The 19,683-nt window shown below is 41.3% G+C and overlaps 2 protein-coding genes across 2 annotated transcripts in view; one reads left to right on the top strand and one right to left on the bottom strand.

Moving 5' to 3' along the window:
• Positions 1–2,672, top strand: part of NOXRED1 (NADP dependent oxidoreductase domain containing 1) — a 32,946-nt gene extending 30,274 nt beyond the window's left edge. The window contains exon 6 of the mRNA XM_007987402.3: positions 2,443–2,672. Coding sequence (XP_007985593.2) covers positions 2,443–2,617 — 175 coding nt within the window. The 3' untranslated portion in view covers positions 2,618–2,672. The remainder of the gene's footprint in view (positions 1–2,442) is intronic.
• On the bottom strand, positions 1,491–19,647 carry SAMD15 (sterile alpha motif domain containing 15). Its single transcript, XM_007987398.3, has 3 exons — positions 17,971–19,647; positions 16,570–16,668; positions 1,491–6,238 (listed from the first exon to the last, which is right to left on the bottom strand). Exons 1-3 carry the CDS (start codon positions 19,645–19,647, stop codon positions 6,002–6,004), a joined length of 2,013 nt encoding a protein of 670 aa, XP_007985589.3. The 3' UTR covers positions 1,491–6,001.
• Between the last annotated feature and the right edge of the window lie 36 nt (positions 19,648–19,683).

Below are 19,683 nucleotides of genomic sequence, written 5' to 3'. Positions count from 1 at the left end.
TTAGATAAATACAGAGTCACATGAAATTGTTAAGAAATAATAGTGAAATCCCATGTACCCATTTACCCATTTTCCATCCGTGGAAATAGATATTGCGAAACTGTAGCACAATATCACAGCCAGGACATTGACATTGATACAGTTAAGATACAGAACAGTTTCTTTCACTAACGAATTCTTCATGTTGCCTCCTCACAGCTGCAAACCTGGTAACCACTAATATGTTCTTCATTCCTATAATTTTGTCATTTCAAGAATGTTATATAAATGGAATTATATGTATGCCACCTTTTGAGACTGGCTTTTTTCATTCAGCATAAGTCCCTGGAGATTCATCCAAGTTGTTATGTGTATTAATAGTGGCTTTTGTGGCTGAATAATATTCCATGGCATGGCTGTATCACAATTTGTTTAACCATTCACCTGTTGAAGGACATCTGGGTTGATTCCAGTTTTTGGCTATTATGAATAAGGGTGTTATGAACATGCATATACAGGCTTTTGTGTGAACATAAGTGTCCACTTACCTGGAATGAATGACCAGCAGTGTAATTATTGTCATTTGGTAGTTGCATATTTACTTTTTTAAGACACTGCCAAATTGTTTTTCATAGTAGTACCAGTGTATATTATCACTAGCAATGTATAATCCAGTTTCTTTGCACCCTTACCAGCAACTGGTGTTGTCAGTAATTTTTATGATTACATCTATAGATCAATTTTTGGAAAACTGACATCTTAATTTTGTTGAGTTTTCCCATGCATTAATATAGTATGTCTCTCTATCTAGATATTCTTTGATTTCATCAGCATTTTATAGTTTTTATTATGCAAGTCTTGTACATGTTTTATTGGATTTACATCTAAGTATATCATTTTTTTGAGTGACAATAAATGAAATAACATTTTCAATTTTGGTGTCCACATGTTTATCACTATTATATATAAATACAATTGATATTTATATGTTTATTTTATATCCTGCAACCTTGCTGAATTCATTAGTTCTAGGAGGTTTTAAAAATAGATTCCTTGGGCTGAGTGCGGTGGCTCATGCCTGTAATCCCAGCACTTTGGGAGGCCAAGGCAGGTGGGTCACCTGAGGTCGGGAGTTCCAGACTAGCCTGACGAACATGGAGAAATCCTGTCTCTATTAAAAATACAAAATTAGCCAGGTGTGGTGATGCATGCCTGTAATCCCAGCTACTTGGGAGGCTGAGGCAGAAGAATCACTTGAACCCAGGAGGTGGAGGTTGCAGTGAGCTGAGATCGCACCATTGCACTCCAGCCTGGGCAACAAGAATGAAACTCGTTTCAAAAAAAAAAAAAAAGATTCCTTGAAGTTTTCTACATAGATAATAATGTCATGTATGACTAGAGACAGTTTCATTTCTTCCTTTCCAATGTCCATGCCTTCTAATCTCCTTTTATTGCCTTATTGCATTGCCCAGAACTTCTATCTAGTACTGTGTTGTATAAGACTGGTGAGAGCAGGTATCTTTGCCTTAGCCTTACTCTTGATCTTTTTTTTTTTTTAAGAGAGAGGGTCCCACTATGTTGCCCAGGCTGGCCTTGAACTCCTGGGCTCAAGAAATCCTCTTCTCTCAGTCTCCTGAGTAGCTGGGACTACAGGTGCGCACCATCATGCCTGGCTCTCCTGATCTTTTGAAAAATATTGAAACCCTATGTCTTAAGGCTTTTTAACTTGAATTACACTATAGACTAATACTTAACGTTGCCCCGTTAAGTATTTATTTGCATATTAACTTTCCTCTCTCTCTGTTTTTTTAGAGATGGGGGTCTCACTCTGTAGCCCAGGCTAGAGTGCAGTGGTGTGATCATAGCTCACTGCAGCCTTGACCTGCTGGGCTCAAGCAATTTCCCACCTCAGCCTCCTGAGTAGCTGGGACTACAGGTGTGTCCCTCCACATCCAGCTAATTTTTTTTTTATTTTAATTTGTACAGATGGGGTCTCACTGTGTTGTCCAAGCTGGTCTCAAACTCCTGACTTCAAGTGATCCTGCTGCCTTGGCCTCCCAAAGTGCTAGGATTACAGGCATGAGCCACTGCACCCAGCCTACTTTTTAATCTATACAGCTAAAGAGGCTATCTTAAAAGCAATAAGACTTCTTCCTTGCTTAATGTCCACGATCTTCTTATGTTATGTTCTTTCTAAATTCAAGAAAAATATTCTGCAAAGGGTGTCAGTGTCAATATTACAATAATTCTCTATGAATTCCTCTCCAAACACACTTAGAGAAATGTACATAAGTGTGATAAATCACCATTAAGTACACTTAAATCTACACATTGACTAGTTCTAACTGAATTTCTAGTTTATGAAAAGGTTATGAGGAAAACTTTCTTTAAAAGATGTGTTTGACAGCCAAATCAGATATACTGAACAGACATAAAAAAGTAACAATTTTTCTTTCACCTCAGGCCTTTCCCCTGGTTTGATCTGACTGCTGTGCAACTCAAGGAAACTCCGTTTAGCCAGCATCTCTCAAGCAGTCCTGTTCTCCAAGACCACCTTACCCATCTGTACTGTGCTTCATTTGGCATCTCTCTAACCAAAGAACAGCCAGTCATTTCCACAAGCTCTCCATCCCAATAAGAGAACTCGGGAATCAGGATTTTTTCCCACTCACAGATTTTCCCTACAATATCATGCCCTGATTATCACAATTGACTGTGGGAGTCTTGTGACTGTATTGTGTTTGCCACATGATAGACATCAGGAATTAGAAAACTGTACTGATGAGGAAAACGTAGAATAAAACAAGTGGTCCTATCCATCAATATGTATCTGGCTTTCAGAAGCAACTAGTAAAACTACACAACCTAACTTAAGTAAGCTGCTCCTGCAGAAAAGCCTTATTAATACAAATTATTTCTCTTCTAAAATTCAAGAAGTTATAATGTTATAAGTTTTAGACAATTACATACTGCAGCTTCTTTTCCAATAAATCAAATTTCAATCCATTTGCCAGCAGTAGGTAGCTGGAAAAAGATAGTTTGATTTTCTCACAATTTTGGATAGGGAAGTGAAGGTATGGTAAACCATCTTAATTGAATTATGGCTTCTCTCATGCTTATTTTGACTATATATGACTATTCTGGTACTATCTTATTTACAGCTGTTCCCATTTAAATCATTTAAAAAACTGGTATTTAATGGCTAAAACTAACTTTGCAAAATATAGATCTGTATTGCAAATTTGTTGATTTCCTTTATGTTTTGCAAATACTTTTTGTCAATTATAAGGGTTGAAAACAACAGGGATGTCACTATGCTCTGTCATAGAACATAACCGCTGTTTGCTAAATGCTAAACGGCTTTTGAACAAAACCTTTCGCTATATATGTAAATCACCATGGTCTTAGGTTAATCATTTACATTTCATTTTTTTACATAATTGTGAGCCAGGCAAATGCAATGGTATGGTGTTAGAATGGTTTCTGATAAAATTTTGTTAGTCCAATTTGGGAAAATATTAGGTTCATCATCAAATATTAACACTTGGCATGAACGTTCATTTGAGGCACTCTTGCTTCTGTCAGTGGAAAAACAGAAAAATATACCTTTTACTATTCATTCAGGTGTAGGGAACTGGAGGTTCATCACTGTCCTTTAGGACTGTTGTTAGCCCACAGTTGTTTTCAGGATTAAAATGTGAGTTCAGGAAGAGAATGAGCAGTTAAATCTGTAAAACTAGAGGGGAACTAGAGCCATTCAGGTAACGAGAAATATTTTATAATTTCTTTTTTAATTTTTATTTATTTATTTATTTTGAGATGGAGTCTCGCTCTGTTGCCAAGGCTGGAGTGCAATGGCGTAATCTTGGCTCACTGCAGCCTCCACCTCCCGGGTTCAAGTGATTCTTCTGCCTCAGCCTCCTGAGTAGCTAGGATTACAGGCACATACCACCACTCCTGGCTAATTTTTGTATTTTTAGTAGAGATGGGGTTTCACCATGTTGGCCAGGCTGGTCTCAAACTCCTGACCTTAAGTGATCCACCTGCCTCGGCCTCCCAAAGTGCTGGGATTACAGGCGTGACCCACTGCGCCCAGCCTATAATTTCTTTTGAGAAGTGCAGTCGTGGGTAGACTCTAGCCTAAATTTTATATTATAAAGACCTGGAAAGTACCACATAAAAAAGCCTGTAAGCAAACCACAGAACCTATTTCATAGTGGTAAGCCATGTTTAGATATTTACATATTTAGATACATACATATCTAAAAAAATTTTTTTCTTTAAATTTTCCCTGATGCCAAAAGGAAGAGAACTTCCCCACTTCTTTTTCGTAAAACATTTCCTTTAGGCCGGGCGCAGTGGCACATGCTTGTAATCCCCACACTTTGGGAGGCCGAGGCAGGCAGATCTCTTGAGGTCAGGAGTTTGAGACCAGCCTGGCCAACATCGTGAAACCCCGTCTCTACTAAAAATACCAAAAAATTAGCTGGGTGTGGTGGCTCATTCCTGTGATACCAGCTACTCAGAAGGCTGAGGCAGGAGAATCACTTGAACCCAGGAGGTGGAGTCTGCAGTGAGCTGAGATCACACCATTGTACTCCAGCCTGGGCAACAGAGTGAGACTCCATCTCAAAAAAATAAACAACAAACAACCATTTCCTTTAAAGAACTTGTCACCGTAAATCCTTTTACTATGCCCTGGAGATGTATGCAAATCTTTTTGAAAAGCTGAATAGTCTCTAGCATTTGATACTTCAGAACAGTCTCTTTTGGGAGGCCATGGAGACATCTCTTTGAAATGTGAGCACTGAGGAGGTTGGTACTTTGTCTCCCTGTGTCTGTGGGAGTTTAGCCTAGGTACCTGGCTCCAAATAGTAACTTCTGCTTGTTGTCAAGACAGAAGTTTTATTTTTCCTTTGGACACAGATAATTAACGTGTATGTCATGGATTGTATCTGCTCTGCCATCTAAAAGGGTGAGATTTGTCTTTGCAATCTCTTTAGCAGCTTGCCTGTGATGTGCATCATAGTTTAATGCTTATTCAAGAATAAAAATGTTTCTTTTCTGCATTTGTGGAGAGAATTCTCTCTCTGGAGTTGGCAGGAGATTTTATTTTTAATTATATTTCCCCAACATGTTCCTACTACAAGGTGCATTACTAGAATTTTCAGGAATTTTGTTTCGCTTTGTTTTCTTTGTTTGTTTTAGAGTCTTGCTCTGTCACCTAGCTTGGAGTGCAGTGGCACGATCTCAGCTCACTACAACCTCTGCTTCCTGGGTTCAAATGATTCTTCTGCCTCAGCCTCCTGAGTAGCTGGGACTACAGACATGTGCCACCATGCCCAGCTAATTTTTGTATTTTTAGTAGAGATGGGGTTTCGCCTTGTTGGCCAGGCTGGTCTTGAACTCCTGACCTCAGGTGATCTGCCCGCCTCAGCCACCCAAAGTGCTAGGATTACAGATGTGAGCCACCTTGTCCAGCTCAGGAATTCTTATAATTACCCAGAAAGATAAGTGTGACTATCTTTGTTTTAACAAGGGGTTAAATTGCAAAAACAAAGGGAAGGTACCATAAGTCAGAGACACAACTAGGAATGAAGCCAGCAGTTCTAACTCTGATCTTAATGAAAAGGAGAAAAAGGGCCAGGTGCGGTAGGTCACACTTGTAATTCCAGCACTTTGGGAGGCCATGGCAGGCAGATCAACTGTCAGGAGTTTGAGACCAGCCTGGCCAACATGATGAAACATCATCTCTACTAAAAATACAGAAATTAGCTGGGTGTGGTGGTGGGTGCCTATAATCCCAGCTACTCAGGAGGCTGAGGCAGGAGAATCACTTGAACCTGGAAGTTGCAGTGAGCTGAGACTGCACCACTGCCCTCCAGCCTGGGCGATAGAGCAAGCCTCTATCTCAAAAAAAAAAAAAAAAAAAAAAATGGAGAAAAAGAAAACCAAAAAAGACCATACCTCTTCCCGCAAGTAATTTAGTTTGATCTTTCAAGCTCTGTGAAGCGGCTTTCTCCTATGGTTCAGTGCAAGGTAATTCCTCATTCTCTTCAGGGGCAGTTATTTCTAGAGCATAATCCTGTAATCCTGCTGCTTTGACAAATTCAGATAAAGTCAAGGCATCAGATTTTATCCCAGTATGACCTTTTTGCTCTAAATACAAGCCGGTAATATCCCTATAGGGAAGGCTGATGGAGCGTTTGAATAATGGCTCTTCAATTTCCAGGAGCTCCCGCGTATGCCGAGAAATTGCCTGAAATGCAAGGATAATTTTTTAATTAGACTAACCTGAAAACACAACCAGATCAAAGAAGGTTCATTTAGTTTTCTAAGCCTCCTGAATATGAACTCCTTTCTTTCTTTCTTTCTTTTCCTTTTTTTTTTTTTTTTTTTTTTTGAGATGGAGTCTCGCTCTGTCGCCAAGGCTGGAGTGCAGTGGCATGATCTCGTCTCACTGCAAGCTCTGCCTCCTGGGTTCAAGCAATTCTCCTGCCTCAGCCTCCTGAGTAGCTGGGACTACAGGCATGCACCACCACGCCTGGCTAATTTTTGTATTTTTAGTAGAGATGGGGTTTCACCATGTTGGCCAGGCTGGTCTCGAACTTTTGACTTCAGGTGATCCGCCCACCTCGGCCTCCCAAAGTGCTGGGATTACAGGCGTGAGCCACCGTACCCCACCAACTCCTTATTTCTATGGGGAAATAAAATAAATTCACAGACTTACTAGCCTAACCTTACCAAAACCAATTTCTTAAATGTCACATGATTTATCCTTTTCAAAGTACCATTTAAGATATTTCTAGGCCCTTGCATCAGATGGCCATGGATGGGTTCATTTCTTTGTTTTTGCTGAGCAATTTGACCAAGCATAAGAGCAGATAATATGTTGAGATTAGGAGTCATGACTATCTCTGGGAAGGTTATTAAATAACTTGTCTATAAGGGGCTCATTTAGTGTGCAACTAAGAAAAAAAATTATAACTCAGAGCCAAGCATGGTGGCTATATAAATACTATATAAATATATATAAATATATTTAATACTATATAAACATTGCCTTTCAAATTCTAGTTTTAATCCTAGGTCAGTTACGACACCACTGTTTGAATTCATAGTCTGCCTCTGGATGAGAAGTGCATGAAATTGCTGCTAGATCACAGCCAAAGGGTATTTGGAATGGACTTTTTTTTTTTTTTTTTTTTTTTTTTTTAATGTAAAGCTACTGGTCAGAGTTAAAAGACTGTAAAATTCATGCCACATACAATGCTAAACCTGATATAAAACTGCCCATTAGCAGTGCCTTTTAGATAGGCAAGATACCATGTTTCTCAGATCTTACTTGAACTGGTTTTGTTGACTCTAGAGATGGTTTATGGGTATAGTTGCCTTGGCATTCCCAGTAAGGATTGTGTGTGTGTGTGTTTTTTTTTTTTTGAGATGGGGTCTTGCTGTGTTACCCAGGCTGGAGTGCAGTGGATATACACAAGCACAATTATAGTGCACTACAGCCTTGAACAACTGGGCTCAAGCCATCCTCAAGCCTCAGCCTCCTGAGTTGTCCAGTGAGAATTCTAATTGAGATCTTTATCAGTTGGGACTTCTAAGAACTAAGATCCAAATTACTACAAAGGCCAGGTGAGGTGGCTCATGCCTTTGGGAGGCCGAGGCGGGTGAATCACCTGAGGTCAGGAGTTCGAGACCAACCTGGCCAACATGGCAAAATCCTATCTCTACTAAAAATACAAAAATTAGCTGGGTATCGTGGCACACGCCTGTAGTCCCAGCTACTCGGGAGGCTGAGGCAGGAGAGTCGCTTGAACCTGGGAGGCGGAGGTTGCAGTGAGCTGAGATCGCACCACTGCACTCCAGCCTGGGTGATGCAGAGAGATTCCATCTCAAAAAACAAACAAACAAACAAAAGCAAATTGCTACAGAAAAAAAAAAAAAAAAAAAAAAAAAAGCCAGTTGTGACGTTGCATGCCTGTAGTCCCAGCTACTTGGGAGGCTGAAGTAGGAGGATCCTTTGAGCCCAGGAGTTTTGAGGCTGCAATGAGGAGCCATGATCATGCCACTGCACTGCAGCCTGGGTAACAGAGCAAGACTCTGTCTCCAAAAGCAAACAAACACACACACACACACGAACAGGTGGCTTCTAAGACTTCTTGTTTGTGATGCATGCTTCTACATGTGCACCTTTTTTGGTAAGCATCTCACCCTGATTCTCTTTTAGTATATGTGCCGCCAAAGCAAGTACCCTGATTCTCCTTTCCAATGCCCCGAACGGAAAAGGTTATTTCACAAATTCCCTGAGGTTCACAGATGGTGTTCCCAGGAGGTATACTGCAGTCGTATACACATTATTAACAAAAAGAGCTATGTGCCCACTGTGGGCTGAGAGGGTTCACTACTGTTTTGTACAATATTGTAATGCAGAAATTAAAAGTGTCCTCGACACATTCTTTATCTATCAAGACAGGTAGGTCTTGCTCTGTCATGCAGGCTGGAGTGCAGTGGTGTAATCATAGTTCTCTGTAGCCTTGAACTAGACTCAAGCCATTTTCCTGCCTCAGCCTCTCAAGTAGCTGGGACTACAGAGGCAATGACACCATACCCCTGCTTTTGTTTGTTTGTTTGTTTTTGTTTTTGGTAGAGATGGGGTTTTGCCATGTTCCCCAGCTGGTCTTAAACTCCTGGATTCAAGTGATCCTCCTACCTCAGCCTCCAAAGTGCTAAGATTACAGGTGTGAGCCAGCCGCTCAGCCACATTCATGTGTTTTTGGAATTTTTCTTTGTTTTGGGAAGGGAGTATATATATAATCTACTCATATTCCCTTTGTGGGCTATAACAGCAAATGATATGGGTTTTTTATGGCTCTTGGTGCTTAGGGTTTCTTAATAAAAATAATTTCATAAAAAAGTGTTAGAAAGCTATTCATTGCATAGCACTGAAATCAATAAATACAATCTGACTATCCCTCTTCCTATTCAGTGATTTTTAAGCGTGTCTGAAGTTCATCAGTGAAACAAGAAGTTCCTCTGACAAGTGACAGATTGAACTAAAACTGCAATTTCTTTCTTCAGTTATTTTTTTTGTTTTTTGAGACAGGGTCTTGCTCTGTCACTCAGGCTGGTGTGAAGTGGCACGATCATAGCTCACTGCAGCCTTGACCTCCTGGGCTCAAGTGATCCTCCCACCTCAGCGTATCTGGGACTACAAGCATGTGCTACCACACCTGGCTAACTTTTAAAATATTTTTTATAGAGCTGGGATTTCACTATATTGCCCAGGCTGGTCTCGAATTCCTAGGCTCAAGCGATCCTCCTACCTCAGCTTCCCAAAGTGCAGGTATTATAGGCGTGAGCTATTGTGCCCAGCCTCTTTAGTTCTGATGAACAAACAACAAGTAGTAGAGTTTATTTTTGCCTAAGACTTAGAGCAACTTACTGGTAAATTACTTGAGTTAGTAAGGATTATTGGAAATAGGTATTTGTGAGGATGATTAGTTTTCTAAGGATTCGTAATTCTACATTCTAAGCTGGTAGCTTATACTCAGTGCATGGCATCACGGCAGAACACCTACTTCACATGGCCTCAACCAGTTACCTGCAATGCCTACAGTTTTCAAGAAGATTATTACTACTATATTATCACTGTAACTTATGTTAATCATTGTTTTCAAAGGCTGCTGTTCTTTTATTTGTAAGCTACTGATGGTTTTGCTTCATCACCAATTTATTGTGTATTGTTTATTACCTCATAGTATGTAACTTTGCATATTTGTATAATTGGAACCTATAATTTATATGATCTAAACCTAAGGACAAAGACATAATTGTTGTGGTTAAAATATGAACCATCTATACCACTATTATTATTATTATTATTATTATTATTATTATTTCAGAGATGAGGTCTCCCTCTGTTGCCCAGGCTGGAGTGTAGTGGTATGACCATAGCTCACTGCAGCCTCAAACTCCTGGGCTCAGGCATTCCTCCCACCTCAGCCTCTGGAGTAGCTAAGATTACAGGTCCGAGCCACTGCAGCCAGCCTATACCAGCATTATTAAAGCAGATGTATAGTCTCCTTAAACTCTGCTTGTTGCTTCATCTAACAACATGGATTAATCTTAAACGCATTTTGCTAAGGGAAGGAAACCAGACCCAAAGAATATGCATTATTTGATTCCACTTATGTGACATCAAAAACAGATTGGGGATTAGGGTAAAGGGATGGGCTGACCACAGAGGGAAATTCTAGAGTAACAGAATTGTTCTGTATGGTTCTTTGGTGGTGGATACATGACTGCATGCATTTGTCAAAACCCACAGAACTACACACAACAAATAATGGTTTTACTGCATGCAAACTTTTAAAAAGCCAGGAAGTGAGGGTGCAGTGGCTCAGGCCTGTAATCCCAGCACTTTGAGAGACCAAGACAGATGGATTGCTTGAGCTCAGGAGTTTAAGACCAGCCTGGGCAACATGGCAAAACCCCGTCTCTACCCCCTCAAAAAAGTACAAAAAGTTAGACGGGTGTGGTGGCATGTGGCTGTAGTCCCAGCTACCCGGGAGGCTGAAGTGGGAGGATTATTTGAGCCCGGGAGGTGGAGGTTGCACTGAGCTGAGATTGCACCACTGCATGCCATCCTGGGTGACAGAGCAAGACCTTGCCTAAAAAAAAAAAAAAAAAATCCAGGATGTTGGGATGGAGTAAAGGCTGTGGACAAATGAATCTGACTGTATTATAGAGTAAGACATAATCTCACTGAAGGGGGTGGGGAGGAAAGGAGCTGACCTGTAACTTTAAGAAAACAGTGCTCTGTCTAGATACTGTAAGGCTAAAGACAGAAACAGTTGTACGCAAACACTGAACTCTATTTGGTAAATCTGTTTTTCACAGGGAAACATTTACATATAAGGAGAGCCAAGTTTCTCAATGTCAGAAAAAGTAGTTATAAACAGACAAGGGGGTATAATCCCAACACTTTGCGAGGCCAACGCGGGCGGATCACCTGAGGTCAGGAGTTTGAAACCAGCCTAGCCAACATGGTGAAACCCTGTCTCTACTAAAAATACAAAAAAATTGGCCAGGTGCGGTGGTGGGCACCTGTAATCCCAGCTACTCGGGAGGCCGAGGCAGAATTGCTTGAACTTGGGAGGCGGAGGTTGCAGTGAGCCGAGATCGCGCCATTGTACTCCAGCCTGGGTGACAGAGTGAGACTCCATCTCAAAAAAAATGAGCAGAATTTGTAAAGGGAAACACAGTAACTTTATAATGAGGAAACCTGACAGACAGCACCTTAACCAAGTGATGAGGTAATGTTTCCAGCAGTAAATCATGCTGCTATCATGTACCTCCTGATATGATGAGATGGGACGGGCTCATCACCTCTGTGACTGGTTTCCCCCAAATCCATAACTTCAGTCTAATAATAGGAAAGATGAGACAAGGTAAAATTGAGGGGAATTTACAAAATACTTGATCACTACTCTTCAAGAAAAGTGTCAAGGTCATGAAAGACAAAAATAAAAAAACTGCCACCTTTTGGAGGAGACCCAGGAAATATGACAGCTAAGTGCAAATCCTGGATTAGATACTGGAACAAAAAACCATTTATCAGTGGGAAATCTGCAGAAATCTGAATAACGTCTATAGTTTAATAATACTAATGATACTGATATTAATTTATTAGCTTTGATAAATGTACTATTGTTAACTAAGATGTTAACATAGAGGAAACTGGGTTAAGAGTATACCAGAATTCAGCTGGGCGTGGTGGCTCACGCCTGTAATCCCAGCACTTTGGGAGGCCGAGGTGGCTGGATCACGATGTCAGGAGTTCAAGACCAGCCTAGCCAACATAGTGTTTAATGTCTCTATTAAAAATACAAAAAATTAGCCAGGCATGGTGGCGGGCACCTGTAATCCCAGCTACTAGGGAGGCTGAGGCAGGAGAATCGCTTGAACCTGGGAGGCGGAGGTTGTGGTGAGCCGAGATCATGCCATTGCACTCCAGCCTAGGCAACAGTACAAGACTCTGTCTCAAAAAAAAAAAAAAAAAAAAAAAAAAACAGAATTCTCTGTACTATCTTTGTAACTCTTCTGCAACACTGAAATTATTTGAAAATTAAAAGGATTTTTTAAAAGAAAAAATTGTAGTCTAATGATACTCAACTGCTGACTGGTTGTTATGAATCTGTGCTATTTAAATAGTTTGCAACAATGCAAGTGTAGTAAAACTGTTGAGATATTGTAAAGCATATAAGGCTATACCTTATACTATAAAATCATGCATACAACAGGAATAAGTAACTCATCAAGGTTCTTCAGATATTTATCACAAAATTCTTTTGTTCATCTGATACAGTGAATAGTTAAAGTATTTTAAGAATTATTTTCTAAGAGAAAAATGAAGCAAGTGTAATGCTAGCTTGTCTAGCTTGTCCTTAGAATAACTGAGATTGACTTTCTCTCTCCTTTTACCAAGCTAAATGTATCACTACGAATGGGAAAGACAGGACAGTGGATTCAAGCGCTTCCTTGGCTGGTGGGGAAAGGAGAATTAGTGCTTCTTCTCTCCTGCAGTCCTCACCAGTCTCACACACATATTTTGCTCTTCTCTGGTCATCTTAATATGTTGCACTAAGGACAAAGGGACAAGTAAGTTATTTCTACAGGTGAAGCATGAGTAATTCAAAAATTAAGGAAGTAAATGCGGGCTTTGAAGGTAACAGAAACTGGCCATAAATTAGCTGCAAGGCTTGTATAGGAGGTACACAGTGGCAATGTTGTTCAAATTCTTAGCAGCATATCCAGAATTCCGTACTCTCAAGCAATCTGCTCTTTCTTCCTTCCTTCTATTCTCCCAAAAGTCCATAAATGATGATATGGGAGAGTCAGCATGAAAAAGATAACTATACTATTTAACTGTTGTCATGGGATAAATTGTGGGTGTACTAGGTGCTATAAGTACAACGGAGACATTTTAAAAGCTTTCTATATCAGTAAGGAAGATAGCTACAGCATACTTGAGTTCATGTATGACCTCCTAGAAGTTACGTGTCTTAGAGCATAATCAGTTTTTTGTTTGTTTGTTTGTTTTTGAGACTGAGTCTCGCTGTCACCCAGGCTGGAATGCAGTTCATGGAGAGCACGATCTCAGCTCACTATAACCTCCGCTTCCCGGGTTCAAGCTATTCTCCTGCGTCAGCCTCCCGAGTAGCTAGGACTACAGGCACGCAACATGCCTAGCTAATTTTTGTATTTTGTATTTTGAGTAGAGAAGAAGTTTCGCCATGTTGGCCAGGCGAACTTCTGACCTCGGGTGATCCACCTGCCTTGGCCTCCCAAAGTGCTGGGATTACAGGCGTGGGCCACCAGGCCTGGCCATAATTAGCTTTTTCATATGGGTCTAAGTGTCAAGCAAAGCTTATCTAACATACTTTGAATGTCTTGGTCTTTATGTTACTCTAGTGACCTCAAGGGAAGGCCACATTTGTCTGAGGTGACTGTGATAATAAATATCTCAAAGTTGGCTTATTCAAATTTCTTAGATATAAGGACAGACCACTGGGTTCATCATTTACTCTTGAGGATTTCAGAAGATTTTTAAAACCTCTTGCGTCTTGCAAGATAAGAAAAAGCATAATTAGAGTTTTTATTATTGCATGTTGATATTGTACTTTTGGAATTAGAAAACCAAGGAAGCTGAATGAATTGTCTGACTCTTAAAAATGCCTTCTCATGATAAAAAGCTGAAATTCTTGGTACTTAAATGTTCCAGGAATTTGACAGATTACTATTTTGCTAATTCTGTTCCTTATTATTACTTTTAAGTGAAAGCAAGTTTATTAAGAAAGTCAAGGACTATGGCTGCTCCATAGGCAGAGCAGCCTGTTCCTTATTTTTATCTAGAAAATTCATTATACCTTAAGTAGAAATTAGAGTTCATAAACACAGCTGTGTCATCTTTGAACATAAAAAGAACACAATATTTATCTGGCAGTAGTTGGTAGTTAAGTGAGGGCATGCTTGGAAATACAAATATATAATAAATGATCCAGGCCGGGCATGGTGGCTCATGCCATAATCCCAGCACTTTGGGAAGCCTAGGTGGGTGGATCACCTGAGGTCAGGAGGTCAAGACCAGCATAGCCAACATGGTGAAACGCTATCTCCACTAAAAATACAAAAATTAGCCAGACATGGTGGCACGTGCCTGTAATCCCAGCTACTTGGGAGGCTGAGGCAGGAGGATTATTTGAACCTGGGAGGTGGAGGTTGCCATGAGCTGAAATCGAGCCACTGCACTCCAGCCCAGGTGATAGAGCAAGACTGTCTCAAAAATAAATAAATAAATGATCATTTCCACATCATAATGTTTATAGTACATAGAAGTTTATGGTAACAAAAATGTGCACTTAGAGAGGCAACACAGTATAGTGGTTTAAATAGAACATGGATTGGGAAGTCACACAAGATGGACTTAAATCCTGGCTCTTAAACTTATTATCTGAATATAAGTCAGGCGTAGTGGCTTACGCCTGTAATCCCAGCACTTTCGGGAGGCCAAGGCTGGCAGATCACTTAAGGTCAGGAGTTTGAGACCAGCCTGGCCAATATCATGAAACCCTGTCTCTATTAAAAATACAAAAATTAAGCCAGGCACAGTGGCTCATCCCAGCACTTTGAGAGGCCAAGGCAGGCAGATCACGAGGTCAAGAGATCAAGACCATCCTGGCTAACATGGTGATACCCCATCTCTATTAAAAACACAAAAAATTAGCCGGGCATGGTGGCACGCACCTGTAGTCCCAGCTACTCGGGAGGCTGAGGCAGGAAAATCGCTTGAACCTGGGAGGCAGAGGTTGCAATAAGCTGAGATCGTGCCACTGCACTCCAGCCTGGGCAACAGGGCAACAGAGTGAGACTCCGTCTCAAAAAAAAAACAAAAACAAAAACAAGAAAAAAAAAATTAGCTGGGCATGGTGGCACACATCCATAGTCCCAGCTACTTGGGAGGCTGAGGCAGGAGAATCGCTTAAACCCAAGAGGTGGAGGTTGAAGTGAGCCAAGGTCACACTGCACTCCAGCCTGGGTGACACAGTGAGACCCTGTCTCTAAAAAAACCAAAACCAAAACAAAACAAAACAGAAAAATCATATTATCTGAATAGCTTGTTTCACCTTTCAGGGCCCCAGTTTTCTCTTCTGTAAAATGAGAATTAGTGAAATAATACATATAAGAGGCCAGTGTAAGCTCTCAGCAAAGGATAGCTATTAGCAGAATTCAAGAAAGTAAACGCTCAGTTAGGACTATATGTTTAATAATTTAAAAAGCTTCCTTATATCTTGTTGCTAGTAAAAGGACTCGGGTATTCACAAGTGTAGTTTTCTTATTTCTAAACCATATGACTTATGGAATTACAAGATTATAAAGCCAGTTGAAGAGTCATCTAGGGAAGAGATTCCAGGGCCTACCCAGCCCTAATGAATCCAAATTTCTGCAGGATGAAGGCTAGGAATGTATCTTTTTCAAAAAATCTCATTTGATTCTGAAGACAACCCAAGTTTGGAAACCACTGAGGTGGAGCATTTCTGGGCATGGGTGTGCTGAGAAAAACCATGGTTATGCCAAGAACTGTTCATTCTTGGAGGGTTATTGGGGTGGGGTGCTAAAGGAGAAGTTACCCGTGAGATTGTGATGTTTTGTAAACTGCAAAGCACTACAAATGGAGGGTACCGTTATGCAAAGGAGTATAATCATGAACTGTTGGTGCTGGAGATTTTAGAAAATTGAGGCTCAGAGTGGTTAATGTAACTTGTTTCAAAGTTAGGCAGCAAAGCAGGCAAAATACATATGGTGTTATATAAGTGCCAAATGGGTGTCAGAGACACAAAATGTCATGAGAACTCGGGATGGGGGCTACTGTGGGCTGGGAATATTACGAAAGACTTCCTGGGGAGATGCAAATGAGGAATTGGTCTTGAAGGATGATTAAGATTCATATTAGTAATACAGAGGATGGGGGAACTGAGCAAAGACATAGAAGAATGCATCAGGCAGGTTTGCGAAGGTGTGAGTTAGACCTGGTGGTAGGCTGGAGCACAAAATTCATGTGGAGGAGTGGTAGGGGAAAGAACTTGTGGAGGGCCTTAAATTCTAAACTAGGGAGCTGAGACTATCTTGGTAAGCAGAAGGGATCCAAAGAAGGTTTCTGAATAGTACATAAGTAGGTGGAAAGTGAGAGCATAAAAGCAGGGCCCTTGAATCCAAAGGACCCACGGAGAAAGGCTAAAAGCGGGAGGCCACTGTGGTGTTCTAGGCATGAGGCCATAAGGTTTGAAAAGTGGGAAAGAAGAAAGCCAGATGGTGTAAGTGCCACAGGAGCAATGGACAGTTCTTGGAATATTTATGGGGATCAAAGGAGAAAGAGGAGGCAACCGCTGTGAACCTGAGGGACTGGAATTATGATGACACCACTGACAGAAATGGGAGGCCAGGCTGGAGGCAAAAAAGGTTGGTTTGAGACAGATGGTGGCACTGTTACAGTGCGCTGTAGGGAAACTTTACACAACTCACCTTCATGTCCTCGAAGTTTGTTATTCCCATCTGAGGGAGGTTTGAGCAGTTGACGTGAATGAGTTTTCGGCCACTGATGAAGTTTGTGATAAAACATTCCTGTCAATACAAGGGCATCACTTAAAAAATGCACTGCAAATAGAAGGAAGAAAGGGGGGGAGAGAGAGGAAGGGAAGAAATCATGTTTGTTCTATACTGAGAAAAAAACATTTTTTCTTTTCTTTTTTGAGAGACAGGGTCTTGCTCTGTCATCCAGGCTGGAGTGCAGTGCCGCAGTCATAGCTCACTGCGGCCTCGAAGTCCTGGGCTCAAGCAGTCCTCCCGCCCGAGCCTCCTGAGTAGCTTAAATTTATTTTCTATCCCAATAATGGCACAATTTGTCCATGTAAGCTCTTTATTAAATTTTACACTGCTCTTTAACCTTTTTTTTGGCATGGTACAACCAATTTGGCATGGTACAACCAGTGCTTCTTCATGTCTCAATTACATTTGTAAGTATAGTAGGTACAAAAGGTTTCAGATCTTGTTGTTTTGTGGTAGCCTTAAACCTAGTTGGCATCAGTGAAATAAGAGGTTTACACTGTCTTTTTATTAAAACTATTTTTGGTTAACTGGCTGACTTGAATTAATACACTTATGTGCTCATGATACATGTGACATTATTTGGGGCTGACACTTGAAAGAGTAATAGCACAAGTTCAAAGTAAGGGAGCTGCCACTAAAACAACTTGACAAAGTACCAAAAAGCCTACCTTGAACAAAATCTACTTAAAAATACAGTTTTCCATGAAAGGAGGTCTAAGGAGGGAAACGGTGGCCCACGCCTGTAATCCCAGCACTTTGGGAGGCTGAGGCTGGCGGATCATGAGGTCAGGAGATCGAGACCATCCAGGCTAACACAGTGAAACCCCGTCTCTACTAAAAATACAAAAAATTAGCTGGGCGTGGTGGCGGGCGCTTGTAGTCCCAGCTACTCGGGAGGTACTGAGCAGGAGAATGGCATGAACCCAGGGGAGGTGGAGCTTGCAGTAAGCCAAGATCGCGCCACTGCACTCCAGCCTGGGCGACAGAGTAAGACTCTGTCTCAAAAAAAAAAAAAAAAAAAAAAAAAAAAAAAAGAAAGGAGGTCTATATACTCTTCTCAGTCTTTTATTCAAGGATTGCAGAGAAGTGTAATCACTGGAAGAGGAAAAACAAACAGATGTGACCCTCCCTTCCTCTCCCAAAATACAAATATACATCAGTGGCAAGGCCAAAATTAAAATCCAAGTTACCTCTACCACAGTCCAGGACTTTTTGATACTCCTTCCGGTAAAGAGGTAAGAGCTCAAGCCAGGTTAGAAGGAATAAGAGGTAGACAGATGAGAGCATGTGATTTCAAAAAATCTTATTTTTGTATACCTTGTATTGAGGGAAGCCTAGCTGGCTAATCCACTCTGCAACTTTCTCTGGATCCCAATTAAGATGCTCAAATTGTAACTCAGTCCCTTGTTTTGACTGGGTTTCATCATCTTCAGAGACCAGTTCCTTCAAGTCTTGGGACAAATCTACAACTTCCTTTTCATGAACAAACTCGTTTAATTCTGTCAGAGACTCTGAGGGATCTGAGTATGAGCATACTTCACTGACATCAAACGATTTTTGGAGTGGTTGTGAAAACTCGTAATGTGTACTAATTGATTCTTCACTTTCTCTGATAGATCCTAATGCGTAGTATTCTTTTTTAAATTCGTCACTTAGTGACCACTTTCCTCTTTTAGGCTCACGGAGCTCTAGCTCATCCTTTCCTACAGAATACTTAGACTTGATTGGTTCTGGCCTGTCTTCCTTGGGAAATTCTACATGTGTCTCTCTTGCTTTGGTTTCATCTGGTAACTCTAGATTTTTCTCCTCAGTTGGCCTTGTTTGTGTTTTCTCTTCAACTTGTGGGTTGATCTCCTGTGGTAGCACTAGACCAGTCTCCTCTGGTGGTTGTGGATTTTTTTCCTCATTTGATTTTCTTATCTCTTCTGGACTTTCTGGTTTCATCATTTCTGATTGTTCTAGAATTGTTTCCTCATTTGGTTTTCTTGATTCTTCCTCGGGAAACTCTAATTTGATCTCTTCTAGTGGCTCAGGGACGTTCACATCAGTAGACTTTCTTGACTTGTGGTCTGGAAGGTCTGGTTTAGTCCGCTCAGGTAGTTCTGTCCCTTTCTCCTCAGTTGCCTTTCTTTGCATCTCCTCTGGAACCTCTGGTTGAGTTTCTTCTGGAGGCTCTAGACCTGCCTCCTCACTAGACTTTCTTGGTTCCTTCTCTGGAAATTCTGGTCTAGCTTGCTCAGGTGGCTCTGTCCTTTTCTTCTCAGTTGACTCTCTTTGTGTCTCCTCTGGAATCTCTGGTTTGGTCATCTTTGGTGGCTGAAGATCTGTCTCTTCAAGTGATTCTCCTGGTTTCTCACTTGGAAAATCTAGTTTGGTCTGCTCTGGAGGCTCTACACCTGTCTCTTCATGTTGCACTCTAAGTGATTCCTCTGGAACCCCCAGTTCCGTCCCCTCTTCTAGTAATTCTAAATTTCTCTCTCTGACTGTGGCCCCTGAAACCTCAGACATGGTTTCCGTTGGTGGCACTGGATCTGTTTCCATAGCTGACTTGAGGGATACATCCGCTGTAACATTTAGTTTAGCGTCCTCTGGTGGCTCTAGGTCTGACTCATGCGTTTCATCCATAGGGACCTCCAGATCTTTGAAAAACTCTCCCATCTCTCTTTCCGACTTTACCTCTTGGGGAATCCCTGGTTCAGTTTCGCTTGGTACGTCTCTCTTGGACTCCTTGGCAATGCCTTCCAGGGACGTCCCGCCAGGTTTCAGCTGCACGTTCTTAGCACTCTTTGGCTCCCCCTCTCTGAAGTCCTCTTCCTCGGTCTCTGGCTGTGGCTCGTGATAAATCTCTGCTGGTAGCTTCGAGTCTGCCTCTGCCATGGTGTCTCGTTCGGCATTTTCATATGATTTATGAAGTTCAGGCAGTTCAGGCCTCTCAGACTCCGGCTCTCCATCTTCATCTGGGCCGGAATCGTAATCCTCCGGGACTTCAGCCATTTGCAGCTTAGCGGACGCGCCGCGGCTTCCTAGCAA

This window comes from Chlorocebus sabaeus, chromosome 24 (assembly GCF_047675955.1).
Source record: "Chlorocebus sabaeus isolate Y175 chromosome 24, mChlSab1.0.hap1, whole genome shotgun sequence".
NCBI lineage: Eukaryota > Metazoa > Chordata > Mammalia > Primates > Cercopithecidae > Chlorocebus > Chlorocebus sabaeus.
The sequence above is the reverse complement of the archived record's forward strand: the minus strand, read 5'-3'. Positions and strand labels throughout refer to the sequence as shown.

Coding starts and splice junctions, on each gene's coding strand:
- SAMD15 (XM_007987398.3), bottom strand. CDS start 19,647: ATGGCTGAAGTCCCGGAGGATTACGATTCCGGCCCAGATGAAGATGGA. Junction 16,669..17,970: donor TAGGCTTCCCTCAATACAAG/GTATACAAAAAT, acceptor TTGTATTGACAG/GAATGTTTTATCACAAACTT. Junction 6,239..16,569: donor CAAACTTCGAGGACATGAAG/GTGAGTTGTGTA, acceptor CTTGCATTTCAG/GCAATTTCTCGGCATACGCG.